Source organism: Fusarium flagelliforme (genome assembly GCF_020744385.1).
Source record: "Fusarium flagelliforme strain FIESC 12 MPI-CAGE-AA-0113 chromosome Unknown B0J16scaffold_3, whole genome shotgun sequence".
NCBI lineage: Eukaryota > Fungi > Ascomycota > Sordariomycetes > Hypocreales > Nectriaceae > Fusarium > Fusarium flagelliforme.
In genome coordinates this window covers 4,852,095-4,875,022 of record NW_025763505.1, presented here as the reverse complement: position 1 = coordinate 4,875,022, position 22,928 = coordinate 4,852,095, and the positions used below count along the sequence as shown (strand labels likewise).

Below are 22,928 nucleotides of genomic sequence, written 5' to 3'. Positions count from 1 at the left end.
GGTGACCCCGTTCGGACAGTCTAACCAGCGGAGCCCTGACGTCGTTTCGAACTTCGGCCGTCTTGACCTAACAGCCGAGTGTTATTGCGACAAGCCCTCTCATTCCCATCTCCTCATCTTTTACTCATACTCAACTTCTATTCTTTCTTTTACTTGGTATTCAACCTACCATTCTTCACGGCAAATTCTGGTGACAACCACCACTTCAAGATCACCCTCTGCTGCTGCATCGCCGTCAGTCATGAGTACTGCAGCCGATCTGCCAGATACTGGCCCCGGGTTGCGACAACGGCAATCTGGGGTAGACTCTACTGCCCAGCAAGACGCACAACCAGAACAAACTCATGTTCGTGAGCCATCAGATTCAACAATCCCTTCTGAAAAGCCCAGTAAGACTTATGGTCGAACACCCGACGGCACAGGTATGTCAACCCCAAATTACGGTTAATTTGGTGGTGTGTTGCTTTGGTGTGTCTTTGGCTGACAGTCACATGCTGTAGTCTTCATTGTACCCACAACCCATGATATGGTTTCGCAGCTTTTGGATCCTCGACAACCCAAGAACCTTTCTGATGCAATTGTCTTAACAATTCTCGGTCTTCACATTCTAGCTGCTTATTTCTTACCATCGGGTTCAAAGCGCATCGTTTTCGCTGCTGTTTTCCTGTTCTGGCGAGCTTGTTACAACATCGGCATTGGTGTACTCCTCCAGATTCAGTCAAACCATCGTCGTCTTGTCACTTGGGCTAAACGCTGGAAGCTCTTTGAGGATCCGTCAACTGGCAAGAACCCGCGACCATGGCTCTACAAGCTTTTAAAGACCGAGCTGGAGACAAAAATCCCAGAAGACTATGAATTCGAGAAGGCTCCCCTCGAGTACAATACTTGGTTGGTCTTTCGAAGGGTTGTTGATTTGATCCTCATGTGTGATTTCGTGTCCTACTGCCTATTCGCTATTGTCTGTGGTCACACTCCTGAGGGTGAGAACCCTTTGGTTGGGTTTGCCCGGTGGGCCGTTGGCATCAGTCTAATCGGCTTCAACCTCTGGGTGAAATTGGATGCCCATCGTGTCGTGAAAGACTTTGCCTGGTATTGGGGAGACTTCTTCTACCTCATTGATCAAGACTTGACCTTCGACGGTGTCTTTGAAATGGCTCCCCATCCTATGTACTCCATCGGATATGCCGGGTACTATGGTATCTCCATGATGGCAGCCAGCTATGAGGTCCTCTTCATCTCGATCCTCGCACACCTGGCCCAATTTGCTTTCCTAGTGATTGTCGAGAACCCTCACATCGAGAAGACGTACAATCCACCTCCTCCACGCAAGCGAACCGTTTCCGGAGGCCAAAGTGATGCCATACCCGCCGATCCCAAATCACTTGAAGCTACATTCGACCAACAGACACTCAAACCTTCACAGAAGGAAACGCCTGGTCAGGTCCATAACCTCGTTGGTTTAAATAACCTCGATTTGTTCCGGGTGCCTGACTTTGCCGTTATCGTCATGCCGTTCTACGTAGCCACCCTTACCCTGGCGACACCGTCAACTCCCGCTTGGCAAGCGGCTTTTGTCGTTCATGCTTTGGTTTGGCGTGTATGGTACCACCTTGGGCTAGGTCTTATCCTCGACCAGCAGTCTAAGAACAAGATGTGGACCCGCCATTTCCTCAAGTTTGGCGAGAGTGCCGGTGAGGCATGGCGCCAGTGGAAGGGTCTACACCATATCAGCATGATCATGTGTAATACTGCTTTTGTGGCTGCATGCTGGAAGATGTATTCACCTCCTGAAGACTGGGCCTACGGCTGGGTCATGCTAAAGCACGTCCTCGGTGCTAGTCTCGTTGCCCTCCAGCTGTGGACCGCTTTTAGTGTTTATGACTCCCTTGGAGAGTTTGGATGGTTCTGTGGTGATTTCTTCTTTGACCAACAGGCCAAGTTGACTTACAAGTCCATCTATCGCTTCCTGAACAACCCGGATCGTTTCTTCGGCACCGCTGCTGTGTGGGGTGCCGCACTCATCACATGGAGCCGATCGATCTTCCTTATGGCAATCATTACCCAGATCTTGACTGTCTTCTACATCTCCTACATCGAGCGACCCCATATGCAAAAGATCTATGGTCGCAGCCTTCGCCAGGAAGCCGGCCTTACCAAGTTCATCAGGAAATCATTGCCTCCTCCTGTGAAGGGATGGCAAGAGAGTGTTGATAAGGTTTTGGATGACACGAGTCAATTCGTAGAGGACTTCCTTGATACTGCTCGACCCAAGTTCGCATCCGGTGTTAAAACCATCGTGAGAGATACTTCGGCTCTTTTCAACATGGCTCCCGCACGACTCACCATTACAAGAATTACGCCCGACCTTGAAGGTTACGATCCCAAATATTATTCTCTCTCTGTTGAGGGTACTCAGTTGACCGATGCCCCCGTCGTTGAAAAGTACACTGGAAAGGAAAGCTTGATAGGTCGATCCCCTAAGCCCGTTCGTACCATGGCTTTCGAGTACGGTGCACCTCTTCGTGTTAAATGGAGGGCTCCAGCCAACCACAGTAAGAAGGATTGGATTGGTCTTTACATGGTTACCGACAATCGATCAAGAGAGACCACCGAGGTCTCTTCCCTGGGACGATGGGCGCCTACAAATGCTGGTTCTTATGACTCTTTGACGGCCGATGTCAGTATTACGGTTGGGGAACACCCAGTGTCAGCAGACGAGCCGACGGATATCGACCTGGTGGAAGGTGAAGTTGTCTTCGAAGGCGATAAGCTATGGTGGACGCAAGGTGTCTTCGAGTTCCGATACCACCACAACGGACACCACCATGCTATGACGATTTCTGAGCCTTTCGAGATTCGAATCAGCAAGTTCGATGAAGAGGACGTGGATTTCGGTGCCAAGGGCTTGTACGAACAATCTGTCGAGGCGGCTCTGCTTCCTGTCGTTCAGAACTGTCTGGACCGCGACCCAGACATTGCACCCAACCAGCCTGAGGAACCTTTTGGTGGTCACGTCGAGCGTGATACAAAGTATGCCAAGAGGATCGTTTATGCCATTCGAGAGATGTTCGGTATTGAGTTTGCGCCACCTGTTGTTACCGCAGATGGAAGTGTTCGCAAACTTGCATGGAGAGTCTGCAACGCTAAGGAAGTTCTGGTATGTTGAACACTGAAGATGATGGTCCATTACTAACTGATTCAATAGGCTCCCTACAGTATGTCTCTATCAAGAGGGTGCACTACGCCTGCAATTCAGGACTTTCCTTCCGAGAAGGCTTGATATAGCACAGGCGCATAAATGACGTTAAAAGGTTTGGAGTTTTCATGTGGGTGGTGATGGTGATGATAAAATATTGGAGTACATGCAAGATACCACGATTGAGACAGGATACTGAAGGGGCGACTGTAACTATTAACAACCGTCCATAAGCAAAACATTAACTTTTCAAATCATTTTGTCTGAATGTATACAGAGTTATTCTTGGACTGCCTGCGTTCACTGTAACCTGGTGATGCTATTTACGCTGTGTAGCTGAACAACGTGATATTCCGCCTATCAATTATCAGGCCTTCCACCATGAAACAATCGTTGAAACAAACGGCGCGTTAACAATAAAACCTAAAATCCATCAATCAGTGGCAATAACAGTCAGGGCCAGCCGGTGATACCGATACGAAGGCGTCAATCACAGTGCTACAACAGGCCACCCCGTTCCTTACCTAGTGCAAGGCTAGTCAATTGCCGACCTCAAAGGATCAACTTGAATCTCACCTCCGCATCATTTCTACTTCATATTCCATCTTTTATCATCAGCTCTTGTTTATTCTTCTACTATTCGGTGCTTTTCTGTTTAAACTTCCGTTTCACGATCAGCTCAGCTCAAACCCCTGGTCGTCTGGCCAGTGCGCAAGCTGCGTCAGCTCTCGCTCGCAGATCCTACCCAACATCAAAGGCATTCGCTTCATCATGAAACTCTTCAACCGGCAGCATTCAAGGAATCCTTTCAGGGATAACAGCACTTCTCTCCTCATCCCAACACTGCTTCTCGGCGCGCCTCTCACGATAGTGTTGCTGCACTGCGCGTACCAGACGTACTATAAGAAAGGACCTCACTGGAGTCATAACCATGATATACTCGATCCAGTAACGCATGCTCACGATGTGAGTTCGTTGATGTATGTTGCGTCTTACAGTGGGCTTGTTACGACGTTGAACCTTTCGCTTGCTGCGTATCGAGATTCACCTGTCAAGCTTGAAACGCTGGCGACGACGGATGGTTGCGCTGGCAGTCCGTCATGGCTTACGCTTGATTGGATGAATGGGATACTGTATTGCACTGATGAAGGTATTAAAGACGGAAAGAATGGGTCGTTGGCATCTTTTGCGACGAATGAGAATGGCACTTTGACTCCTCTGGCCAAGTTGTCTACAGCCCTTGGTCCGGTGAGTGCTGTAGCATATGGAGAGTGGGACTACGGGTTGGCAATGGCGCATTAGTATGCATATCCCTATTCCATCTTGGTGTCACACCAGAAGACTAACTATCTCAAAGCGGCGGTTCGGCATTCACGACTTGGGATATTCGAGACCCGGCCAATATCACCTCGGTGCAGGTCCAAGAATACAACCTTCAAAAGCCTGGACCTGATCCATCAAGACAGGAGGCATCCCATCCCCACGCTGCAGTTCTCGACCCGACCAAGCGGTTCATTCTCGTTCCAGATCTAGGAGAGGATTTGATCCACATCTATGGAGTTGATATCGAGGGCTTGGCGTTGACCAAGCTTGATCCTTTGGTTGTTACTCCTGGGAGCGGGCCTCGACATCTGGCCTTTGTAGTAAAAGAGACCAAGACGTTCATGTATCTCGTCACCGAATTGGCCAATACCATCGTTGGGTATGAAGTCGTATATGGTGGTGGGTTCATTACATTCAGGGAAGTATGGACTAGTGGCATCCATGGCAAGGAGAACGACGCTCCTCAGGGTGCTGCTGCAGCTGAGATTGCTGTATCTGTAAGTGGATGCTGAATGTTGATAGATCGTGATCCTAACGCTTTGTACAGCCAGATCGAGAGTATCTTCTCATCTCATCCCGTAATGAAAACACCCTCGAGATACCCAATTTCGACAATGGTAACACCACAGACATCATCTCAGACTCGCTTGTCAGTTTCAGGATTGACGGTGAGACTGGGCAACTCGCCTTGCAACAAGATGTTCCATGTGGAGGCAGGTTTCCTCGTCATTTCGCCATTAACAAAGCCGGCACATTAGTTGCAGTGGCGTTGCAACACGATAGCCGTGTCGTTATTCTCGAGAGAGATGTCAAGACAGGAATGCTTGGCGATTTCGTTGCCTACGCAGAGTTGGAAGGTGAGGTCACAGCCGTGATCTTCTATGAATGATCATTTTGCGCCATATCTTCAAACAAGGACAGTTTCGCCTGCCATTGAGCACTTCCCTACGTCATCTCGGTGACTTCTCATCCGGACATGTCTCTTCTGACCAGGTGACGATGTTGAGAACGTGTCTGCGAGAGGCTTCCATGACGTAGCTTTATCAGCTAACAGCACCCTTTGTTGAAGAGGACCGTCCCGAAATGTCAAGGACTTGCCTCTATGCAGTGGTTTCAATATTGAATGCCTTGATATTGTTTCGGATTGACGGCTCCCTGATCCGAAGAGGGATTGGGTTGCAGTGTCAGGGACACTCTGTTCAGTTGGACTGAACGCATTGCAGTCTTTATTGGTAGCCACTCACCCCAAGTGCGGTCGATCGTATCATGATGCAGGGGATAATGCGAAGCATACTGCATTGGTGGCTGTTTCTATCTTGCAGCGGCTTCGGAGGGGTATGTGAGATGAAGCACTGGGATAGTCTATCAGCCCTAGGCCATCAAGGACTGAAGTGGGTTCGGTCCTCCCAGAGAGGCACAGGGCGTCGACTCTTCCGGATGTCCCAAAAGGGAATTCGAGCGCAATTCAATCTGGAGGATCGACTTGGAGTCCGGGGCAAGGCTCGGGTTATGATAGCCGGGGTGTTAAAGACCCTGAAAATGTTGTTAGTTGGGATAATGTGATCCCTTGGCAAGACTCACATTTCAGGAGGTAAAAGTAGTCCCATCACGACGTGAAGTACTCTGTACAAGCAACCAATTTCGAAAAGCATGATATGACTATTCGAATATGTTGTTCTCTTCAACAACCCTGCGTATACTCTTGAAGATATCGTCTGCCCGTTATCAGAATATGTTTATTGATACCCAGATACCCCAGGCTTCTAAGCTCATAGCTATCAGTGCCGTAGTCTGCTCCCGGTGAAGTTAATGCGAATGCCAATTAGCCGGGAGATCCATCGAACAACCTTGCCAGCCGTTTGTCTTATTTTGGACGAAACGTGCCACACCTTTTGACTTTCCCCGCAGGTTGACAGTCGTCTCAAGACGGCACCCCAGACCGGAGCAGGCTAAAACCGAACCCCAGGTTGGTCACGGGCTTGAGTTTGGATTGGATTGGGGGTAGCGAGGCTCCAACAAAGAGCACCCCCTATTCGGGCCGTTCGAATGGTTGGGCGCATGAGGGCTTGTCATGATGGGTGAGCCTGCGACTGTGTGTATGGGCGGGCAAAGCTTCAACAACTGTCAATCTAATGTAAGCGGACTTGTACAGAGTTCAAGCTTAAACCCGCGTTTTTTGTGAAACAAATTTGCGTCATGAAAGAATGGGCAAGTTGGGGTATTTGGAATGCTGTTTGACTTCTAGTACATGTAAAAAGAGACATGGAACTTGTAGAGATGGAGTACCTTGGCAGTTTGGGGGTACTGTCGACCTACAGTGACTGCTAAAAGGATTTGCAGGCCCCATGGTCATGAGCGAGAGGCCCGGATGGCACCCGAGACAATCATTTCAGTTATCACTCTGTAGGAGATGCTCTCGTGGCGATTTCCCCGGCTGGGGTCTAGAACCGTGATGGTTTATGTCTGTCGAGCCGTGCTAGGGCGCATTATTACCCCAGATATTGGACTATACTGGCTGATGACCGGCTGGGGTATAGAAGGAATTGTATAATATCAAGAGAAATAGCGGTGCGTATGAGGATACGAGAGCGATAGATAGAAGGATATTACTGTTGGGCGCAGGGATGAAGCGTATTGTTGATGATGGGAGGATTGCAACTGGGGTTGTTGACTAAAGTGAACTACAATTACCAGATGCGTGCCTTCCTTGTGTGCTGCCTTGATGTGATTACCAGGAAGGAACTGCAGGCATAAGATGGGACGACAGTTCCGTCCGCACTTTCCATGCCAATAACGCAAGGCCAGTCCCTGACAAATCCACACGCAAAGTAACGGCGCATTTTACCTAAACCTCACTCTTGGAGACATCAAAATCGTGAACGACTCCATAATTGTTGTAAGAGAAGAAATTGAACCTCAACATCCATAAATCGCTTCTCCACACGCAAACGGTGATGCTAACAGGGATCCCACCAATCACTCACGCAAGCAACCCCCCTCCATCGCACTCTTAATCCTTGTCATGGCGATTAAACGAGAACAACTGGCTCGAGCCATCCAATCCTCTGGGGAACGCATGGAATCGATTTGGGAAGGACAAGAGACCTCAGTAATGGACCTAACGAGATGAGCTTCCCCGGACTCTGTCTGCACTTTGCTTCGCTGACTCCCCATATTTGGAACCGACTCGCTTCCTGAATACCAAGAACATACGCCACCACCACCACCTGAAGCAAAACTATCCCCCCAGATAGGCTCGAACATTCATCTGGGTCTCCAACTACCATGTCATGCCCGCGCGTGTCCTTAATAGTCTTCTCCAAGTATCCGTAACTCGGCCGCTGACCGGAGTACAAGACTGCAGTACGAGGTTCGGTCGACTCTCCATCGCTGCAGAAGTCCCCCGGATGGTCGACTCTAACCTTAGTCTCCCGCCCGCTTCTCCACCACCCTCTTCCGAGTTCCACCGCCGACCCAGGGTCTGGGGTTAAGCGCAAGTGCAGGACCACATGGACTCGGAGATCCTTGTCCTTGCTCTTCCCCCATACATAACCGTTTGCTCCTCCATTGTCGGCCGCCAAAAAGAACGCCTCTCTCAACGTTCAGTAACTCCAAGGCTTTCCAGTCTTCTGTTCTTGAGACTGGCGTTCTTCAATCCTTTGACAGGACAATCACAGCACAACCCGACTTACAGGAAACATATTCGCCGATCACCGTCTTAGCTTCAACATAGCTTCTCTCTCCTGTTTCAGCTTTCATCATCTCGACTGATTTTCGGCATTACTATTGAAACCTCGGCACTGTCCCAGAATGTGGACTTTCTGAACAAATTCTTTGAGCCATTCACACCTTAGCTGTAATTGTTTACAGCGTAATATTAGCTCTCCTGGAGCTTTGCTCAAGGCATTTCCTCGATTGCGCTTGGTTCTTTACGACAGCATATCATCATGTCCCCATCATCGACAGGCGAATCAGTTCACTCAATCTCAATCAACTCAGCCCGACCGTTCACCGTTCCTGCTCGCGACACCTTCTCACTCGAACTGCCAATATCATCAATGTCATCACTTGCGACCATGTCGGCTGATACGTCGCTCAAGTCCCCTGTCAGCTACAAAAACCAGCGCACGCCCAGTTTCAGCAGGGAGGCTATGCTGAGCACGTCTCAAAAGGCCCGCCATTTATCGCAATCTTCCGATAATACCAGACTTGACAACATGTCCAACGGCGCACAAAAGGTCTCGAGCGACGAGGGCTCCAACCCACTTAAAAGGAGGAACACAGAAACTGGCGTCGATTATCCCCGCCGCAGGGCCACTATTGCTGTGCGTCACAGCATAATGCTTATTGTCTCCTTTCATTTGCTGACTTTTCGCTAGTGTGAGGTTTGCCGTTCAAGAAAATCCCGATGCGATGGAACAAAGCCAAAGTGCAAGCTCTGCACAGAGCTCGGCGCTGAATGCATTTATCGAGAACCAGGTATTAAGCTAGACGCTGGTGACAAGCTGATCCTGGAACGCCTCAACCGCATTGAAAGCCTTCTTCAAATGAGCATGGTGAACCCATCAGCGAATGGGCTTAACCTGACAGAAAATTCGCCTGATTTGAGCAACGGTGCTGGGCTCGACGGCGACAATTTGATCCTTTCAGCCAATGGGGGCACTTTCAGCTCTATTCCTAACGGTGGGTTTGGCACTTGGTCGGCGCAGCCAGTGGGGACCAACATATCTACCATGCCCAAAGTACACACCAACGCTGCTATGCATCTACTGCAATGGCCTTTAATCCGGGATCTAATTTCGCGGCAATGCGATCCTCAGGTTCTTCTACAACTGGAAATGGCCCGAGAACCACTCCACACTCTGACGAAAACGCCATGTGTGGACTTGTCAAATACTCAAGCATACATCGAGGCCTATTTTGAGAGGGTCAACGTTTGGTACGCCTGCGTAAACCCATATACCTGGAGGAGTCAGTACCGAACCGCCTTGTCCAACGGATTCCGAGAAGGGCCCGAGAGTTGTATCGTGCTTCTTGTTCTTGCGCTAGGCCAAGCAAGTTTGCACGGTAGCATATCCAGGATCCTCCCCCATGAAGATCCCCCCGGTCTGCAATACTTTACAGCAGCCTGGTCGCTGCTGCCAGGGTTGATGACTGCCAACAGTGTGGTGGCGGCACAATGCCATCTCCTTGCTGCTGCGTATCACTTTTACCTAGTGCGACCTATGGAGGCATGGAACCTACTGTGCACTACAAGCACCAAACTGCAGCTCCTTCTTATGGCTCCTAGCCGTATTCCTAGTCACCAGCGAGAACTTGTGGAACGTATTTACTGGAATGCTTTGCTTTTCGAAAGCGATCTTCTCGCAGAACTCGACTTGCCTCATTCAGGTGTGGTCCAGTTTGAGGAGCATGTCGGCCTCCCAGGTGGGTTCGAAGGAGACGAGTCGGAGCAAGTCGGTCGAGATGAGCTCTGGTACTTCTTGGCCGAGATTGCTTTGCGTCGCTTGCTGAACAGGGTCAGCCACCTCATTTACTCTAAGGACTCTATTGCAACGACACAGAGCCTAGACCCAGTCGTCGCGGAACTCGACTACCAATTGAGTCAATGGTACGAAAGTTTGCCATTGCCACTGCAGTTTCCTTTTACCCGGAATGCCCTGCAAGACCCTGTTCAAACAGTACTTCGCCTCCGATTCTTTGCTTGTCGCACCATTATCTACCGGCCGTATATTCTGGCAGTGCTAGATAATGAGCAGCAAGTTCTGGATCCTGCCGTGAGAGAAAATTGCCACAAATGCTTGGAAGCCTCTATTCGACAGTTGGAGCATATTCACGAACAGTATGTCACCCTCCCCTTTCAATTATTGATCAATAGAAAGCTAACTAGTTACAGTCACGCCGGGCATATGCCATACATCTGGCAAGGGGCTTTGTCGATGGTGTCTCAAACATTACTCATTATGGGTGCCACCATGTCACCATCGCTTCTCAATATTCTACTCACACTGGTACCGAGTCGTGAGGCGCTAGACCAAATCATCAACGATGTGGTTGTGGAAGTCGAACGATACGCGACTTTGGCCCCAAGTTTGAGCCTTGCCTCCGAGATGCTCAAAGAGGCTGAAGTGAGACGACGCGCATTCCTCGGCACTCCGTAGGTGCCGGCTGACTTGAGTCGCTTTACCGACGGTACTTGTACAAAGACATTACAAAACAACGACTTGTCACTTGCTTGACATGCTTTGTTCTTCTTCTTCAGCTGTCAAGATGACGACGTTACTCAGTAGTAGCGCCGTTGTTCTCTGATCTTGTACGGCTTAGATACGCCCTAACACCGCAATACGACCCAGGGATCTGGGTGACTGTCGCCCCGAGAGACTCTTTCTGGGGGATCACCCTGGGCTGCAGTGTTGGGTAATATCATTTTATTGGCTGGTAAAGAACCTAGTACGGTTCACCGGGCCGCGTGGCCGATTGTCAGATCTTGGCTACAAGAAATATTGCTTCCCAATATTACTCTCAGGATCGAATTGATGTAATGTAGATCATGCATACAAGCTAGCAGAAAGATCTAGCTGGACGTTCTTGGGAGGATTGGCGCCAGATTTCCCACTTCGAATTATCCAAAGAACATGATGACGTCTCTCATGATAGCATCTATACCCGTTTGTTTAATATTGTACTATTAAGAATCATGATTATGAGTAAATAATGAACAGCTGGAAAGTCTTCTGTACGTTGCTGCTGACTGTGATTGCTAAGACAATACATATGTTGATCTTTTCTTTACATACATAGTATCATGAAAGTATGGCAGCATATTTGAAATGCTTAAATATTGCTGAAACAGGGCAAACGCCACGCCGACAATGTCTTTTCAACTTCATGATGTAATGCATGCTTAGAGCTTTGACAAGGCTGCATAGTAGGCTCTGAGCTATGTCTTTTGCAATCAGCGATGTACCGCCACCACGCAGATAGAGTGCGGGGGAGAATAGTCCCTGCAGATTCTTGAAGAAATATGTTAAACCCGCGGCCGAGCAAAGTCAATGGGATCGGCAGGGACGCCGTCACTGTTGTGCCGTTCAATGACCGTCCGGGACCGTCATGGCTGCCGGACCGGGCCGAGACTATGACCCACATGAAGAAATGGCCGGCATGGAACGGCGCAATGGACGTGAAATAACCCCACGCTCGGCATCGACTATTTGGGCACCATCGTCTCTTGAAGCATAGACCATATTAGACTTCTGGGGGACGTTTATTTGAATAGAGTTAAGCGGCTGGAGTCGACGTCAACAATAAAGCTTGTTGCTAGTTTCTGACTCTTGCTTCAAAACGGTAGTGAGCGATGACGGAAGTCAAATCTTGCCACGATGATGATATTGGCTTCTGTTTGTCTCAGATAGAACGATAGCCAAAAGCATGGTTACTTGCAGGAATCTAGTGGCACTTGCATTCTATGGACAGAACATGTAGGGCAATCAGTCGGTTGAATGTCTCTGCTGTTCCCAGTTTGACCTTGTGGCTCCAGCCACGTGACATCACACCGACAAAAACTGATCATCCACAGTTCTGTCCAGTCTGTCTTGGAATGATGCCAGCCACCCGCCAAAAAGAGTATTGTTAGACAGGTTTACATCTGTCCTTCACTCGTTTTGCCTTGAGCCCTAATAAACACTCGTATGATCTGAAATCAGCTCGTACGGTGCGTTGTGAGACCCTGTCCAAGTACGAGCACGACCCTGTCTCCTATCACAACGCAGGGTCTGAGAGCTCAGTCGCTAATTCAAACGACCAAGCCAAAACCACATCGGTCGACATAACCCTGGCCAGTCCAAAACCCACTCACGCGGGGGAGGGGCACTTTGATTCGTTTCTAGGTGCCTGATGCGGATGCGTGAGGAGGAGTAAGTAAGGTGAGGTGACTTATTTCACGCTTGATACTTGATCTGCCGCGTTATCCTGCGGTAGTATAGGAAAAGCAAACCCAAACTGCGGAGGTTGAGAAACGTTACTCAAAGGGTTTCATCTCTCTCTCGTACTAGACTATTTCGTTTTCTTCTTTCCTTGCTTTCTTCTCTTCCCTTATTGAAGCTACTAGACTAAGTGCCTTGACGCCTGGCCAGTTTTGATCTCCATTTTCCAGACGTCTCGCTGCCCAACTTGTAAGGCACCATCAGAACAAACGACATCCACCATACATTTTTCTCGCCCCAGCTCCAACTCGATTCGCCTCGACTCGAATCGCTCGACGCGACGCTGCAAGCTGCGGTTGCCATGCATGATCAGCCCCCCGACTCCAATCATATTTGGGGGGTGCAACTGTTCACGCAGCGTGGACTTCGTTGAGTGGCCCGACTGCTCGTCATCAACGACTACTTTGACCTGCCCGTGGCATTCCGACATATAAACTAGTCCTCCTTAGGACACCATCTTTGAACCGAACGCACTTCGCTGTGCTGTCTTGCGTTGTGCTGTGCCGTGGACCAGCGCCCTGTCCCCTTCTGGGTCCTGCAGGAGTGAGCCCTCTAGGAGCTCACAGGCCCCTCTTCGAAAATGAGGCTAGGAGGATACCATCGAGCCGTCCCTGATGAAGAGGCCCGACTTCCACTCGTGCGTCGCCGGCCACTCCGCTCTGAATCTCACGATTGGTATGGCCCAGGTGACGTCGCGCCCTACTACCCAAACCCAATGCCCCATCGGACACGAGTCGACGAACTACAAAGGCCCAACGGAGGTACACCCAGGGGATATTCAAGGAGCATGAGCCTCGATGCATACCCTCCGCCTAACATGCCCATGCCGCCAGCACCACACCTGATGCGGGCTTCTACAGATGTTTATAAGAAACGCCCGCAGCTGTCAATCTACGAAGCCGAAGAAGACGATGAGGATGATGAACGTTGGCCGTCCATGAAACCGCGGGGTAGAATTCCCGAGCCTGCAAGGCCTCGTCGGCGGGTGCAAAGAAGGGAGCCAACACCCGAATCGACACCATCGACAGAGAGCGAGGAGGAGAGTGAAAGCGAGAGTGAAAGTGATAGCGAGGATGATAGCGACAATGACCATATAGAGGTTGTGGTGGAAGAGGAGGAGAGGAAGCATAGACACCACCACCATCGACACCACCGACGGCCCAGCCCAGACGATTACCTCAGCTCGCAAGATGAGAAGAGGGCTCCACCAAGACGAAATAGGATACCATCACCATCTACATCTGACGATAGACAAATACGCCGATACCGCCATGCGTCTTCCGAAAGAGGGTCACCAGATCGAAGACCTGCTCTGAGACGAGAAATGACCGAAACGCCGAGATACAGTCTACCCACACGATTTGGCAGTGTGCTTGATTCTTCTAGGCCACCCGTTGCTTCTAGGAGGTGTGTATGTTGCAATCAATATTTGCTCACAAAACTAACGAAAGCCTCAGGACACAAAAGGTTGTCGAGTCCCGCGAAATTGTTCGTGACGGCCGTCCTCGGAGAATAGTAGAGACGGTTGAAGTCTCGAGAGAATCTTCAAGACGTCCTCCTAGCATGGCGGGTAGTGCATTTGGGTCATCCAGGAATAGTTCTCCCGACCGACCCCGCACACTGTGAGTGACCCATATCGCATTTTGCTATCTACATTCTAATATGATGTCCCAGCCGTGATTGCAAAGGCTGTCTAGACGAGGTCCCCGCATCGAAATGCCCCAAACTAGAATGTGGTCATCGAATGTGCCACAGCTGTCTAAAGAAGCGATTTAAGCAGTCAATGACAGACTCGGGACAGATGCCTCCGACATGCTGTACTGAAGAGCCAATTGGTCTGGAACACGTTGACAAGCTTTTCGATCCTGTTTTCAAAAAGATATGGAACAAGAAGTTTGTGGAATATTCTCTGAAAAACAGGCTGTATTGTCCTTCACGACGATGCGGGGAGTGGATTCGACCAGGCGAGATCTACCATGATCGCGAGACGGGGCGAAAGACTGCTCGCTGCGATCAGTGCAACACAAAAGTTTGCGTGTCATGCAATGGCAGGTGGCACTTTCAGCCTAAATGTCCCAGGGACGAGGAAACAGCCAGGTTTCTGGCCAAGATCAGAACCGAAGAGCAGAAGAGATGCATCAGATGTGATGCTACAGCTCAGCTCAGAGATGGCGATAATCATGCCTTGTGGTAAGTGTGGTCATTACGAGTTTTCCGAGGTGGTTCCTAACATGTGACAGTCGATGTGGTACCGAATTTTGCGTCGTTTGTGGAGAGAAACCCAAGAGATGCGATTGTCCATGGTTCGACGCTGATATTCCTGAGTCCGATCACGAAGAAAAAGCGATTGCACGTCGAGACAGAAGCGAAATCCAAGTCTTCCGTGAAGGTAGCACCACAGAAGATTCTCGAGGCCCACGACGACCACGAGGAAAGCAGCCACGGCCACATATTTACGACGAAGAAATCATGCGTCAACCAGATGATCGTGACGATGACATGATTCGCAGACCTCGCTACAACGAATATGATGTCGTGGGTGCTCCAGAACCACCTACCTCCCATTATGCGGGGGATAGCCCCAAGCGTCTAGGACGCAGAGTCGTCGGTGCCCCATCTTCACCAAGCCAGGCAGAATTTGAGAGAGGTTCTCGTGTCGGCAGAGGAGGGTATTACGGAGGACGCATGGACAGGCGAAAGGTAGAACGACACCCAGAAGATCGCTACGAAATGGAACCTCCGGCCATGAGGCCACCGCCTATGGGAATGCCACCACCAGTTCTGGAGGAAGCATACCGTGGAGGAGCTGGACCTTTGATCGTGGAGCGAGATCCCAACACCTACGACGATGACGATTCATACTACAGCCACAGCTCACGTAGCCGAAAGGGCCGGCGACGTAGCGACGCACGCAAGTCCTCCGAACTCGCCGGTCTTAGCGGACGCGTCTCGGGAATGGGACGAATCGACGTCTGGCGGAAGTTTGTTGAACCCGGTGACCCGGAAGGCGAACTAGGACCAGCAGTAGTGGCTGCTTGAAGAGAAATCTAACCTGCTTTCATATGATGATTGACGAGACAAACGAATGATTTCTTAGAATATCTGGTATCTCTCGTTAAAGATTGCACATAGTGTGTTTTTTTGTATCATAGTCCAAACTGCGTATTCTCTTTCGTTTACGGGAAATGGAAACTTTGCATAATTTATGGGAAAGATACTTGGGAGGTAGCCAGGATGTTTTAACGCAAAGGCCAACAGAACTCAACAATGGAGAAACCATTCTAGATGGATCGCATGACATGGCATTGCATGGATGGTATGATGGTAGGGGCATAAGCATAAACATACATAAGCAAGCATCAGCATTGGGTGTCAGACTTTACTTGATGTCATTTAGCTGTTTCTACATAAATTATGCATTTCTTCATACAGATTCACTAATTCAATTCTTCGGGGTCTATTTGAATGAAGTCATCATCAAGAAAAGTCGCGAGCAAGGAACCGACGGAATGGAGTCGTCTAGTAAGCGGCACTGGAGCTTTAGTTAGGCGCTCTGGCACTGAGAAACGCCGTGATCGTCACAACCTAGTGGATGGAATGAAAGCCCAACAGAAACACACAAGATCCACCGCAAGCAGCACCAGCTGATCACTGAAAAGCTTTCTACAGTGGCTCATCCCCTAAAACAACTAACTGCCTTGCCCTGCCCCGCCAAAGGAGTGATGTCGACGGCCAGCCTTGATTGGCTTTTCTCGGTTGCCAATGACTTGTTAGGTCAGGAGCGAAATTGGGGGACCAGGGCGAGCTTGCCGTCATTGTACATGCATTCATTACATGTGCAGTTCCATTCTAGACCCTTTTTCTGGTCTTGTCACTGTCACTGCTGCTTTTCCAACTCGGCTCCTTCGGTCGAGGCCTCTTTCACTACCATCTTTTGTCTCTAGAGTGAGGCTTTTCGACTTTCGCTTTGATCAAGAGTAGCGCAGTTTCGAATTATAGGGCAGGACATGGTGACGTCAAGCCTTACCGCCGTCTGATATACAATACCAAAGTCTCGCGATAAAGTCCAACCAAGCACGTGCAGTCTCTCGAATCAACATTTGTTCCACGCGCCTCTTGTCTTACGACTTTATTTTCGACGCCGGTGCTGCGCTGCGCTGAGATGCTTCTACTCCATCAGGTCGGCAGCCTGAAAACTGGCGAAGTCGTTCGCTACACCATCACATACATACCGTCACAAGACCGCATCTTACCGTCTCCCGAGAAGCTCTACCTGCGAGTACGCAACACTTCAGCCATCGCTCTCCGCGCCGCTTTCGTACACGGACCGTATACCCTCTGTGCCGCTGCTTACCCTGCTGGCTATAATCCCAACGAGAAATTTGAATACCCTGAGCGTTATGGAGTCCCTGAATTTGAGCCCATGGTTAAGGCGGGCGGTTCTTGGGAGTGTGAACTTGTGGTACCAGTTACTATTCGACAGAGCGCTGGGTTAGGAAGTCACGGTGGTTTTGGAAAGGGGCCGTCCCATGACCATGAAAGCGCTAGCTGGATCGTTGAGGTTTCTTCACAGATCCTTTTCTCGACGTCGGCTGCTGTCGGCTTCGAGGTTGTCCTGGCTCGTGACAAGAAATCTTTAAGTCTGAGCAACTCAAGTACAGTAGTCAGTGGACAGGCACAAGTTTCGCAGCCTGGAAAAATCAGCGACCATCAGCAGGGCGTGGGGGCTAAGGATGGACACCATCCTGCGCAGCCTAAAGGTGTATTTTCTCGAGCGATACAAGTCAAGGTTGAAGATACTGCAGCATTATGGAATACACCCAGGCTTCCAGGCTGGGATGACCAAGGTGATCCTGAAAAGCGTGAAGGCCCAGACCAACACGTAGAGAGTGTATCCAAAACTGGCGACCCTGAAGCAAAAGACGATACCTCAGAACCACAGAAGCCGAAACAGAAGCAAAAGAAGGTCCACATTGTGGTTCTAACGCATGGCCTCCACAGCAACCTTGGCGCAGATATGCTCTTCATGAAAGAGAGCATAGATGCAACTGTCAAGCAAGCCAAGATCGATGCCAAGGCACGGCGGGCCCGGGAGCGAGCCGAGAGGAAAGAATCGGAGAACGGTCTTGCTCAATCAGATTCTTACAATACAAAGGACCAGGATAAGGTTGAAGGTGAAGACGATGAATCAGATGACGATGAAGAGGTCATTGTGCGAGGATATTCAGGCAACTCGACCAAGACCGAACGCGGGATTAAGTACCTTGGGAAGCGACTCGCTAGATACGTGTTGTCCATGACATACCCGGATCAGCCTTTTCTTCCAACAGGAAAGGGGATGGCTGAAAATATAACCCATACGTTTGACAAGCACGATCCTCAACAGAAGGCAGCGCATGCCCACAGTACGATTCATCTCGGCAAAGATGGGGCACATTTACGCCAGGCAGAGCGACCATACAAGATTACAAGTATAAGTTTCATTGCTCACTCTCTCGGTGGGCTTGTACAGACTTACGCTATCGCGTATATCCAGAAGCACTCGCCACAATTCTTCGACCTCATCAAACCTATCAACTTTGTTGCTCTGGCTACTCCATTCCTGGGGCTGAGCAATGAGAACCCCTTATACGTCAAGTTCGCTTTGGACTCTGGCCTTGTCGGCAGGACAGGCAAAGATCTTGGTCTGACCTGGAGAGCACCAACGATTGCAAGAAGTGGATGGGGTGCTATTGTAGGAAACTTGGGCGAAACGGCACATAAGAAGGTCTACGGTGATTCACAACCCGAGTCGAAACCGCTTTTAAGAATCCTCCCAACAGGACCTGCACACACAGCCCTAAAGAAGTTCCGCAACCGAACTGTGTATTCCAACGTGGTCAACGATGGCATTGTACCACTACGTACAAGCTGTCTGCTGTTTTTGGATTGGCAGGGACTTGGACGTGTTGAGAAGGCTCGACGAGATGCCGGCTTGGTCGAGACTGTTGTTGGTTTTGGATGGTCCGAGTTGACAGGCACTGCCCAGGGAAATGCTCGCCAAAGGCAGATTATGTCAGGAGAACGCTCAGCAGGTCAATCTGGTACCTCGTCACCCCGAGATACTCATGAAAACATGCGCGAAGTCCCGCAGCCGCCTAACTCAGTAATGGTGGATGATGACCGGGCGAGCTTGCGGTCTGCAACGACACCATATGGTGATGAGGCGCCATCTGACTCGGCTGATTCGGCCAACAACGGGGCATTGTCCGGGTTCTTTAACTTTTTCAAGAGCAATGAGCCACCCAAACCTCAAAATGTGTCACCGAAGCAGAAGAGGATATTTTCTAATAGTCAAACTCTTAAGGTACAGGGCAATGGTCAAAGCAATGAATCTACCGAATCAGATTCAGCTAAGCCATCGAAGGTTACAACTGGGCATGAGCATGAAGATGAGATGTCAGCTCCCCCAAGGACGACTGTTTTCGAATCAGCCAGTGACCTTCTCAACCCGAAGGTACCTGATGTTGAGTATCTTATTGATCCATCTAAACGACCACGAACCATCTTTCACGACCGTATCTATCATCCAGCCGACATACCAGGACCCCCATTGAAGAGACGTCCCTCGACACTGGTTAGAAGGAACACTGGCCAACGACAAAACTCGATAGGGCAGGCTTCAACAAGCAGTACAGGCTCTAGTCCTTACCCGTCTGTGAATCGTGAGGACAGCTCATTGTCATCCAAAGATTACGACGACACAGCGCATACGAATCCGGATAAGGATATACACGAAGTCATCGACACATCCAACATGCGTGTCGAGGAGAAGATCGCACGAGCCTATCACAAAGACTTATCCTGGAGGAAGGTGCTCGTCAAGGTTGAGCCCGATGCTCATAACAATGTCTTTGTCCGACGCATGTTTGCCAATGCTTATGGATGGCCTGTAATGAAGCATCTGGTTGATGCTCACTTTAGTGACTCAGTAACCGCCCGCCTCCGCATGGAAGATGAGGACAACAAAGAGCGAGCCCGTAACATGAACGAGCCACCAGATGCGCATGGAGCAGAGCTCAAGAAGAGCCGGGACAACCTTGCAGGCATGACCCGAACAGACAGTGAGACTCGGGAGGCCCTCGATAAGGTATCGGACCTACCCAAGGCAGCAAGGTCAAAGCGAAACAGTGACTCTTCTACGCATCAAAGACCGAAGGTCGAGCGGGCCGACTCCGTGAACTGGAGCGATCGGGACTGGCATGATAGTGACAATGACAGTGATCTAGAATTTGGAGGAGAACCACCAGCCCCAACGACGCCGTCGGCACTCAGTCCGCACGACAAGGGCAAAGAGGCGCAGGGGTCATCGGGTGGGTGGAACTGGGCGGAGAAGATTGTGGGCAAGGGAGCATCACGAGCAAAGAGTCCCGTGCATGACGGCGGGGGGAGCTAAAGAGCTAAAGGTGAACAGGTCTGAGCTTTAAAGGTGAAGATTGTAAGACTACAAGATAGAAAGAGTTGGGACGGAATAGAGAGGATAGAAGGATATGTTCAGGCGTTACGAGAGGTTATCATGCTGGCACATACTACATACTACGGGTAGAACAAAGACCCTGCATGAATTGAGAAAGAACCCTTAGGGGACCAACGCGAATACGTGGCCACGAACTGGAACTTTATTCGGTGCAAAGACAAAGTGAACCAGCCAAGTCCGGAGTTTGAAGAAGCTGTAGGTCTCAGTTTTGATGGTCTTTCTTGTCTCAGCATGGACCTTTCTTTCAGCTGCAAGTCACCCGAAACCCAACTGTTTGGAAATCGTACCTGAGTCAAAGGCGAACTTTTCCATCCTGACAAAGATGGGGAAGTGGGCAGATGTCCAGTTCAGTAGGCTACTTGAAGAAGTCTCCTTGCATGAGGCTTTCGTAACGTTGTGCGTGATCGAGATGTATGTGAGACATTGCCTTACGCTAGATGAGTGGTTTGAGGATCAAGAGGCGCCCCAGATATTGAAACCTTTGAGATTTACTGCAGTTGATATGATTATAGGGGTTCAGGGACTTGCTGATGGTGTGGTCAAGTTCAGGGGCTTTTTGAAGAGCCTCAGGGTCTTGTAAAAAAAGAAATGTTGTGCATACAACATGCATGTACTACAGATGTGAAAAGTTCAAAAAGAAGGTATAACAGCGGAATCTAACCGCCTGTGATGGACGAACAGGGAATCGAACCCTGGACCACTCCCAGATTATTCAGATGAATTATGCTAAGGGAGTATTATACCACTAAACCATTCGCCCAGTGAATTGTTGAAGATGGTGGTAGATTTTTCGCTCTATGTCGGTTATCTGTGAGGATTGGTGATAGTCTGGTGGGGTTTAACTTAGTAGAGTGGCAGAGTGGCATAAAGTGGGGCAATTGGCCGAGGTTTGGATAGAATCGTGCAGGGTTAAATCTCTTGGCTTTAATCATGATGGATGGGCAAATCTTTAAAGAGTTGGTTTTCATATAAGAAAGGATGAGGAGTTTGCTATTCTACCACGAGGTTATACAGTTGGATATAAACTTATCATGTAGATATTAGAGAGATTCGAAGAAGCACGTGTTAGTTAATCAAGATCCATCTCTCTCCAACCATGACGACCATGTGCGTCACCGTCTTCGTCCCTCTGGGGCCTCCAACTCCAAGCATGGAAAGCAAAGCTCTCTCTCCAAGTCCAAGCTAAGCAATTGGGAAAAACAACCACAGAAAAAAAAATTGCATCGTCGTCAGCTTCGCCACGGTTCTAGCCAGAGACCCTGGACATTTATTTCCCAACCAAAATTCGGTCTATTGTTGAAAGAGGCGAATTTCTAACTACTCTTCTTCACCGGCTTTGTGCGGCCTCTTGAAAACGGAAATCTTATAATTATAGACGTCATGCTGCGATAGTTTCTCTAAAGGGCTTCTACGAACTCTCCTCTTGACTCAATCGGTTGGGTACTTTAACTATCCGCTACTTCACATCAAACTCACATCCGCATTCCATAATCCTGCAACCCAACACAATGAGATTATACCTCCTACCGCTCTCCACGCGGCGAACGCTGCTCTACGCGAAACGACTCGAAGTCACCACTGCGCCACAGGGTCGGTCCTACGTTGACAAGGGCACTGCCTGGGCCGCCAAAACTTGGGCGCAATGGGAGAAGATGGACAAGGGCTGGAAGCGAAAGGTCGTCGACTATGGAAACTATGCTTTTCGGCGCATCCCCTACGAGGAATGGGGTCTCAAGTCGGTGCCGCCTCTGTCTTCGCGACGTCGTGACAAGGAGATTCATGGCGCAAAGGTTGATTTGTGCTTTCCGAGCTCCGTGATACCGCCTAGCAAGGCCGAGGGTATTCTTCAGACTCTTGCGACGGAGCGTCAGGCTCTGCATAAGAAGAGGCTTGTTTGGTGCATCGTGGGCATGCCGATTACTATCCCGTTTGCCCTGGTACCTATGTGAGTATAACTAGTGATGTCTCGCATTGCTTTTTTCTAGATCCCGCTAACTAACGAATCTCATGCAGCATCCCTAATCTGCCCTTCTTCTATCTTGTCTACAGAGCCTGGTCGCACTACCGAGCTATTGCGGGTGGCAAGCATGTCCAATGGCTTCTGGAGCATAAACTACTACGGACGTATCCGTGTGCGAAGCTCGATCAGCTCTATGCGCTACATGCCCCGCCCGCCGAGGAGCCTGACAACAAGGAACGCATGCTCCTGACCCAAAAAGAAGTCCAGACTTTCTCCGACACTCTCGACATGCCGGCTCTCGAAGTCGAACTTGAAAGAGCGATATGGCAGGTTGAACACGCCGTGCTTGATCCAGATGGTAAGAGCCCGCCTAAAGAAAAAGCAGCCGGGACAGCGGCTGATAAACCAGGATCCACAGAAACTGTGGAGGAGAAGTATAAAGAGAAGAAAGAGCAATGAGGCAAAGAACAAGATTCATGTATAACTTTAAACGATGTATGATACCTTTATGTATAGCTGGTGTTGCAGGTGACGGTGTATACGGACTGGATGTGAACTTTGATGATTGAAGAGATATTGTATTGTATTAGACTGGAGTGAAACGAAAAAGGAAAAAACGGGCGTAAAGACGCGGGTATATCTATAGAAATCTCCTCCCAAAAACGCCGCACCATCAAAAGACGGCTGCTCACAAATCCAAATCCCATCATTAAAGTCATTATTTTCGTCACAGCTTGTTTCTTCGCTGCGAGTTACAAGTCATAATGACTCGGCTGCTCGGAGCATGTCGCGGACCTTGAGAGCTGGTAGGAGACCGACGAGACCCATGGCGAGAAGCATGCGTCTTGTCTTAAGATTTAATAGATCGGGTAGACGGATGCTGCTGGCGATGCGGTGGGCGTCGGAGAGGGAGAAGTTGAGACCGAGATTCTTGAGGCCGAGCATTGAAGG

At 49.7% G+C, this 22,928-nt stretch overlaps 5 protein-coding genes and 1 non-coding gene across 6 annotated transcripts; 5 read left to right on the top strand and 1 right to left on the bottom strand.

The window, feature by feature from the left end:
• Window positions 1-241: 241 nt before the first annotated feature.
• B0J16DRAFT_383363 (phospholipid methyltransferase-domain-containing protein) lies at window positions 242-3,280 on the top strand (the record flags this gene model as incomplete). Its single annotated transcript, XM_046131324.1, has 3 exons — window positions 242-422; window positions 501-3,157; window positions 3,206-3,280. The coding sequence occupies 3 exons, from the start codon at window positions 242-244 to the stop codon at window positions 3,278-3,280; spliced, it is 2,913 nt and encodes a 970-aa protein (XP_045985413.1).
• Window positions 3,281-3,967: 687 nt separating this feature from the next.
• Window positions 3,968-5,408, top strand: B0J16DRAFT_383362 (Lactonase, 7-bladed beta-propeller-domain-containing protein; the record flags this gene model as incomplete). Its single annotated transcript, XM_046131323.1, has 3 exons — window positions 3,968-4,497; window positions 4,554-5,016; window positions 5,067-5,408. 3 exons carry the CDS (start codon window positions 3,968-3,970, stop codon window positions 5,406-5,408), a joined length of 1,335 nt encoding a protein of 444 aa, XP_045985412.1.
• Window positions 5,409-8,125: 2,717 nt separating this feature from the next.
• B0J16DRAFT_116214 (uncharacterized protein) lies at window positions 8,126-11,017 on the top strand. The gene is made up of 3 exons (XM_046121539.1): window positions 8,126-8,844; window positions 8,899-10,361; window positions 10,416-11,017. Exons 1-3 carry the CDS (start codon window positions 8,467-8,469, stop codon window positions 10,678-10,680), a joined length of 2,106 nt encoding a protein of 701 aa, XP_045985411.1. The 5' UTR covers window positions 8,126-8,466; the 3' UTR covers window positions 10,681-11,017.
• A 2,064-nt stretch (window positions 11,018-13,081) lies between these two features.
• B0J16DRAFT_265767 (uncharacterized protein) lies at window positions 13,082-19,936 on the top strand (the record flags this gene model as incomplete). The annotated part of the gene is made up of 7 exons (XM_046123408.1): window positions 13,082-13,908; window positions 13,959-14,123; window positions 14,176-14,688; window positions 14,742-15,528; window positions 15,735-15,817; window positions 16,106-16,337; window positions 16,664-19,936. 7 exons carry the CDS (start codon window positions 13,082-13,084, stop codon window positions 19,934-19,936), a joined length of 5,880 nt encoding a protein of 1,959 aa, XP_045985410.1.
• A 751-nt stretch (window positions 19,937-20,687) lies between these two features.
• B0J16DRAFT_t107 lies at window positions 20,688-20,777 on the bottom strand. Its single transcript has one exon. It is a non-coding gene; the product is annotated as a tRNA-Ala (tRNA).
• Window positions 20,778-21,525: 748 nt separating this feature from the next.
• B0J16DRAFT_264676 (mitochondrial K+-H+ exchange-related-domain-containing protein) lies at window positions 21,526-22,436 on the top strand (the record flags this gene model as incomplete). The annotated part of the gene is made up of 2 exons (XM_046123367.1): window positions 21,526-21,962; window positions 22,031-22,436. 2 exons carry the CDS (start codon window positions 21,526-21,528, stop codon window positions 22,434-22,436), a joined length of 843 nt encoding a protein of 280 aa, XP_045985409.1.
• Window positions 22,437-22,928: the final 492 nt, after the last annotated feature.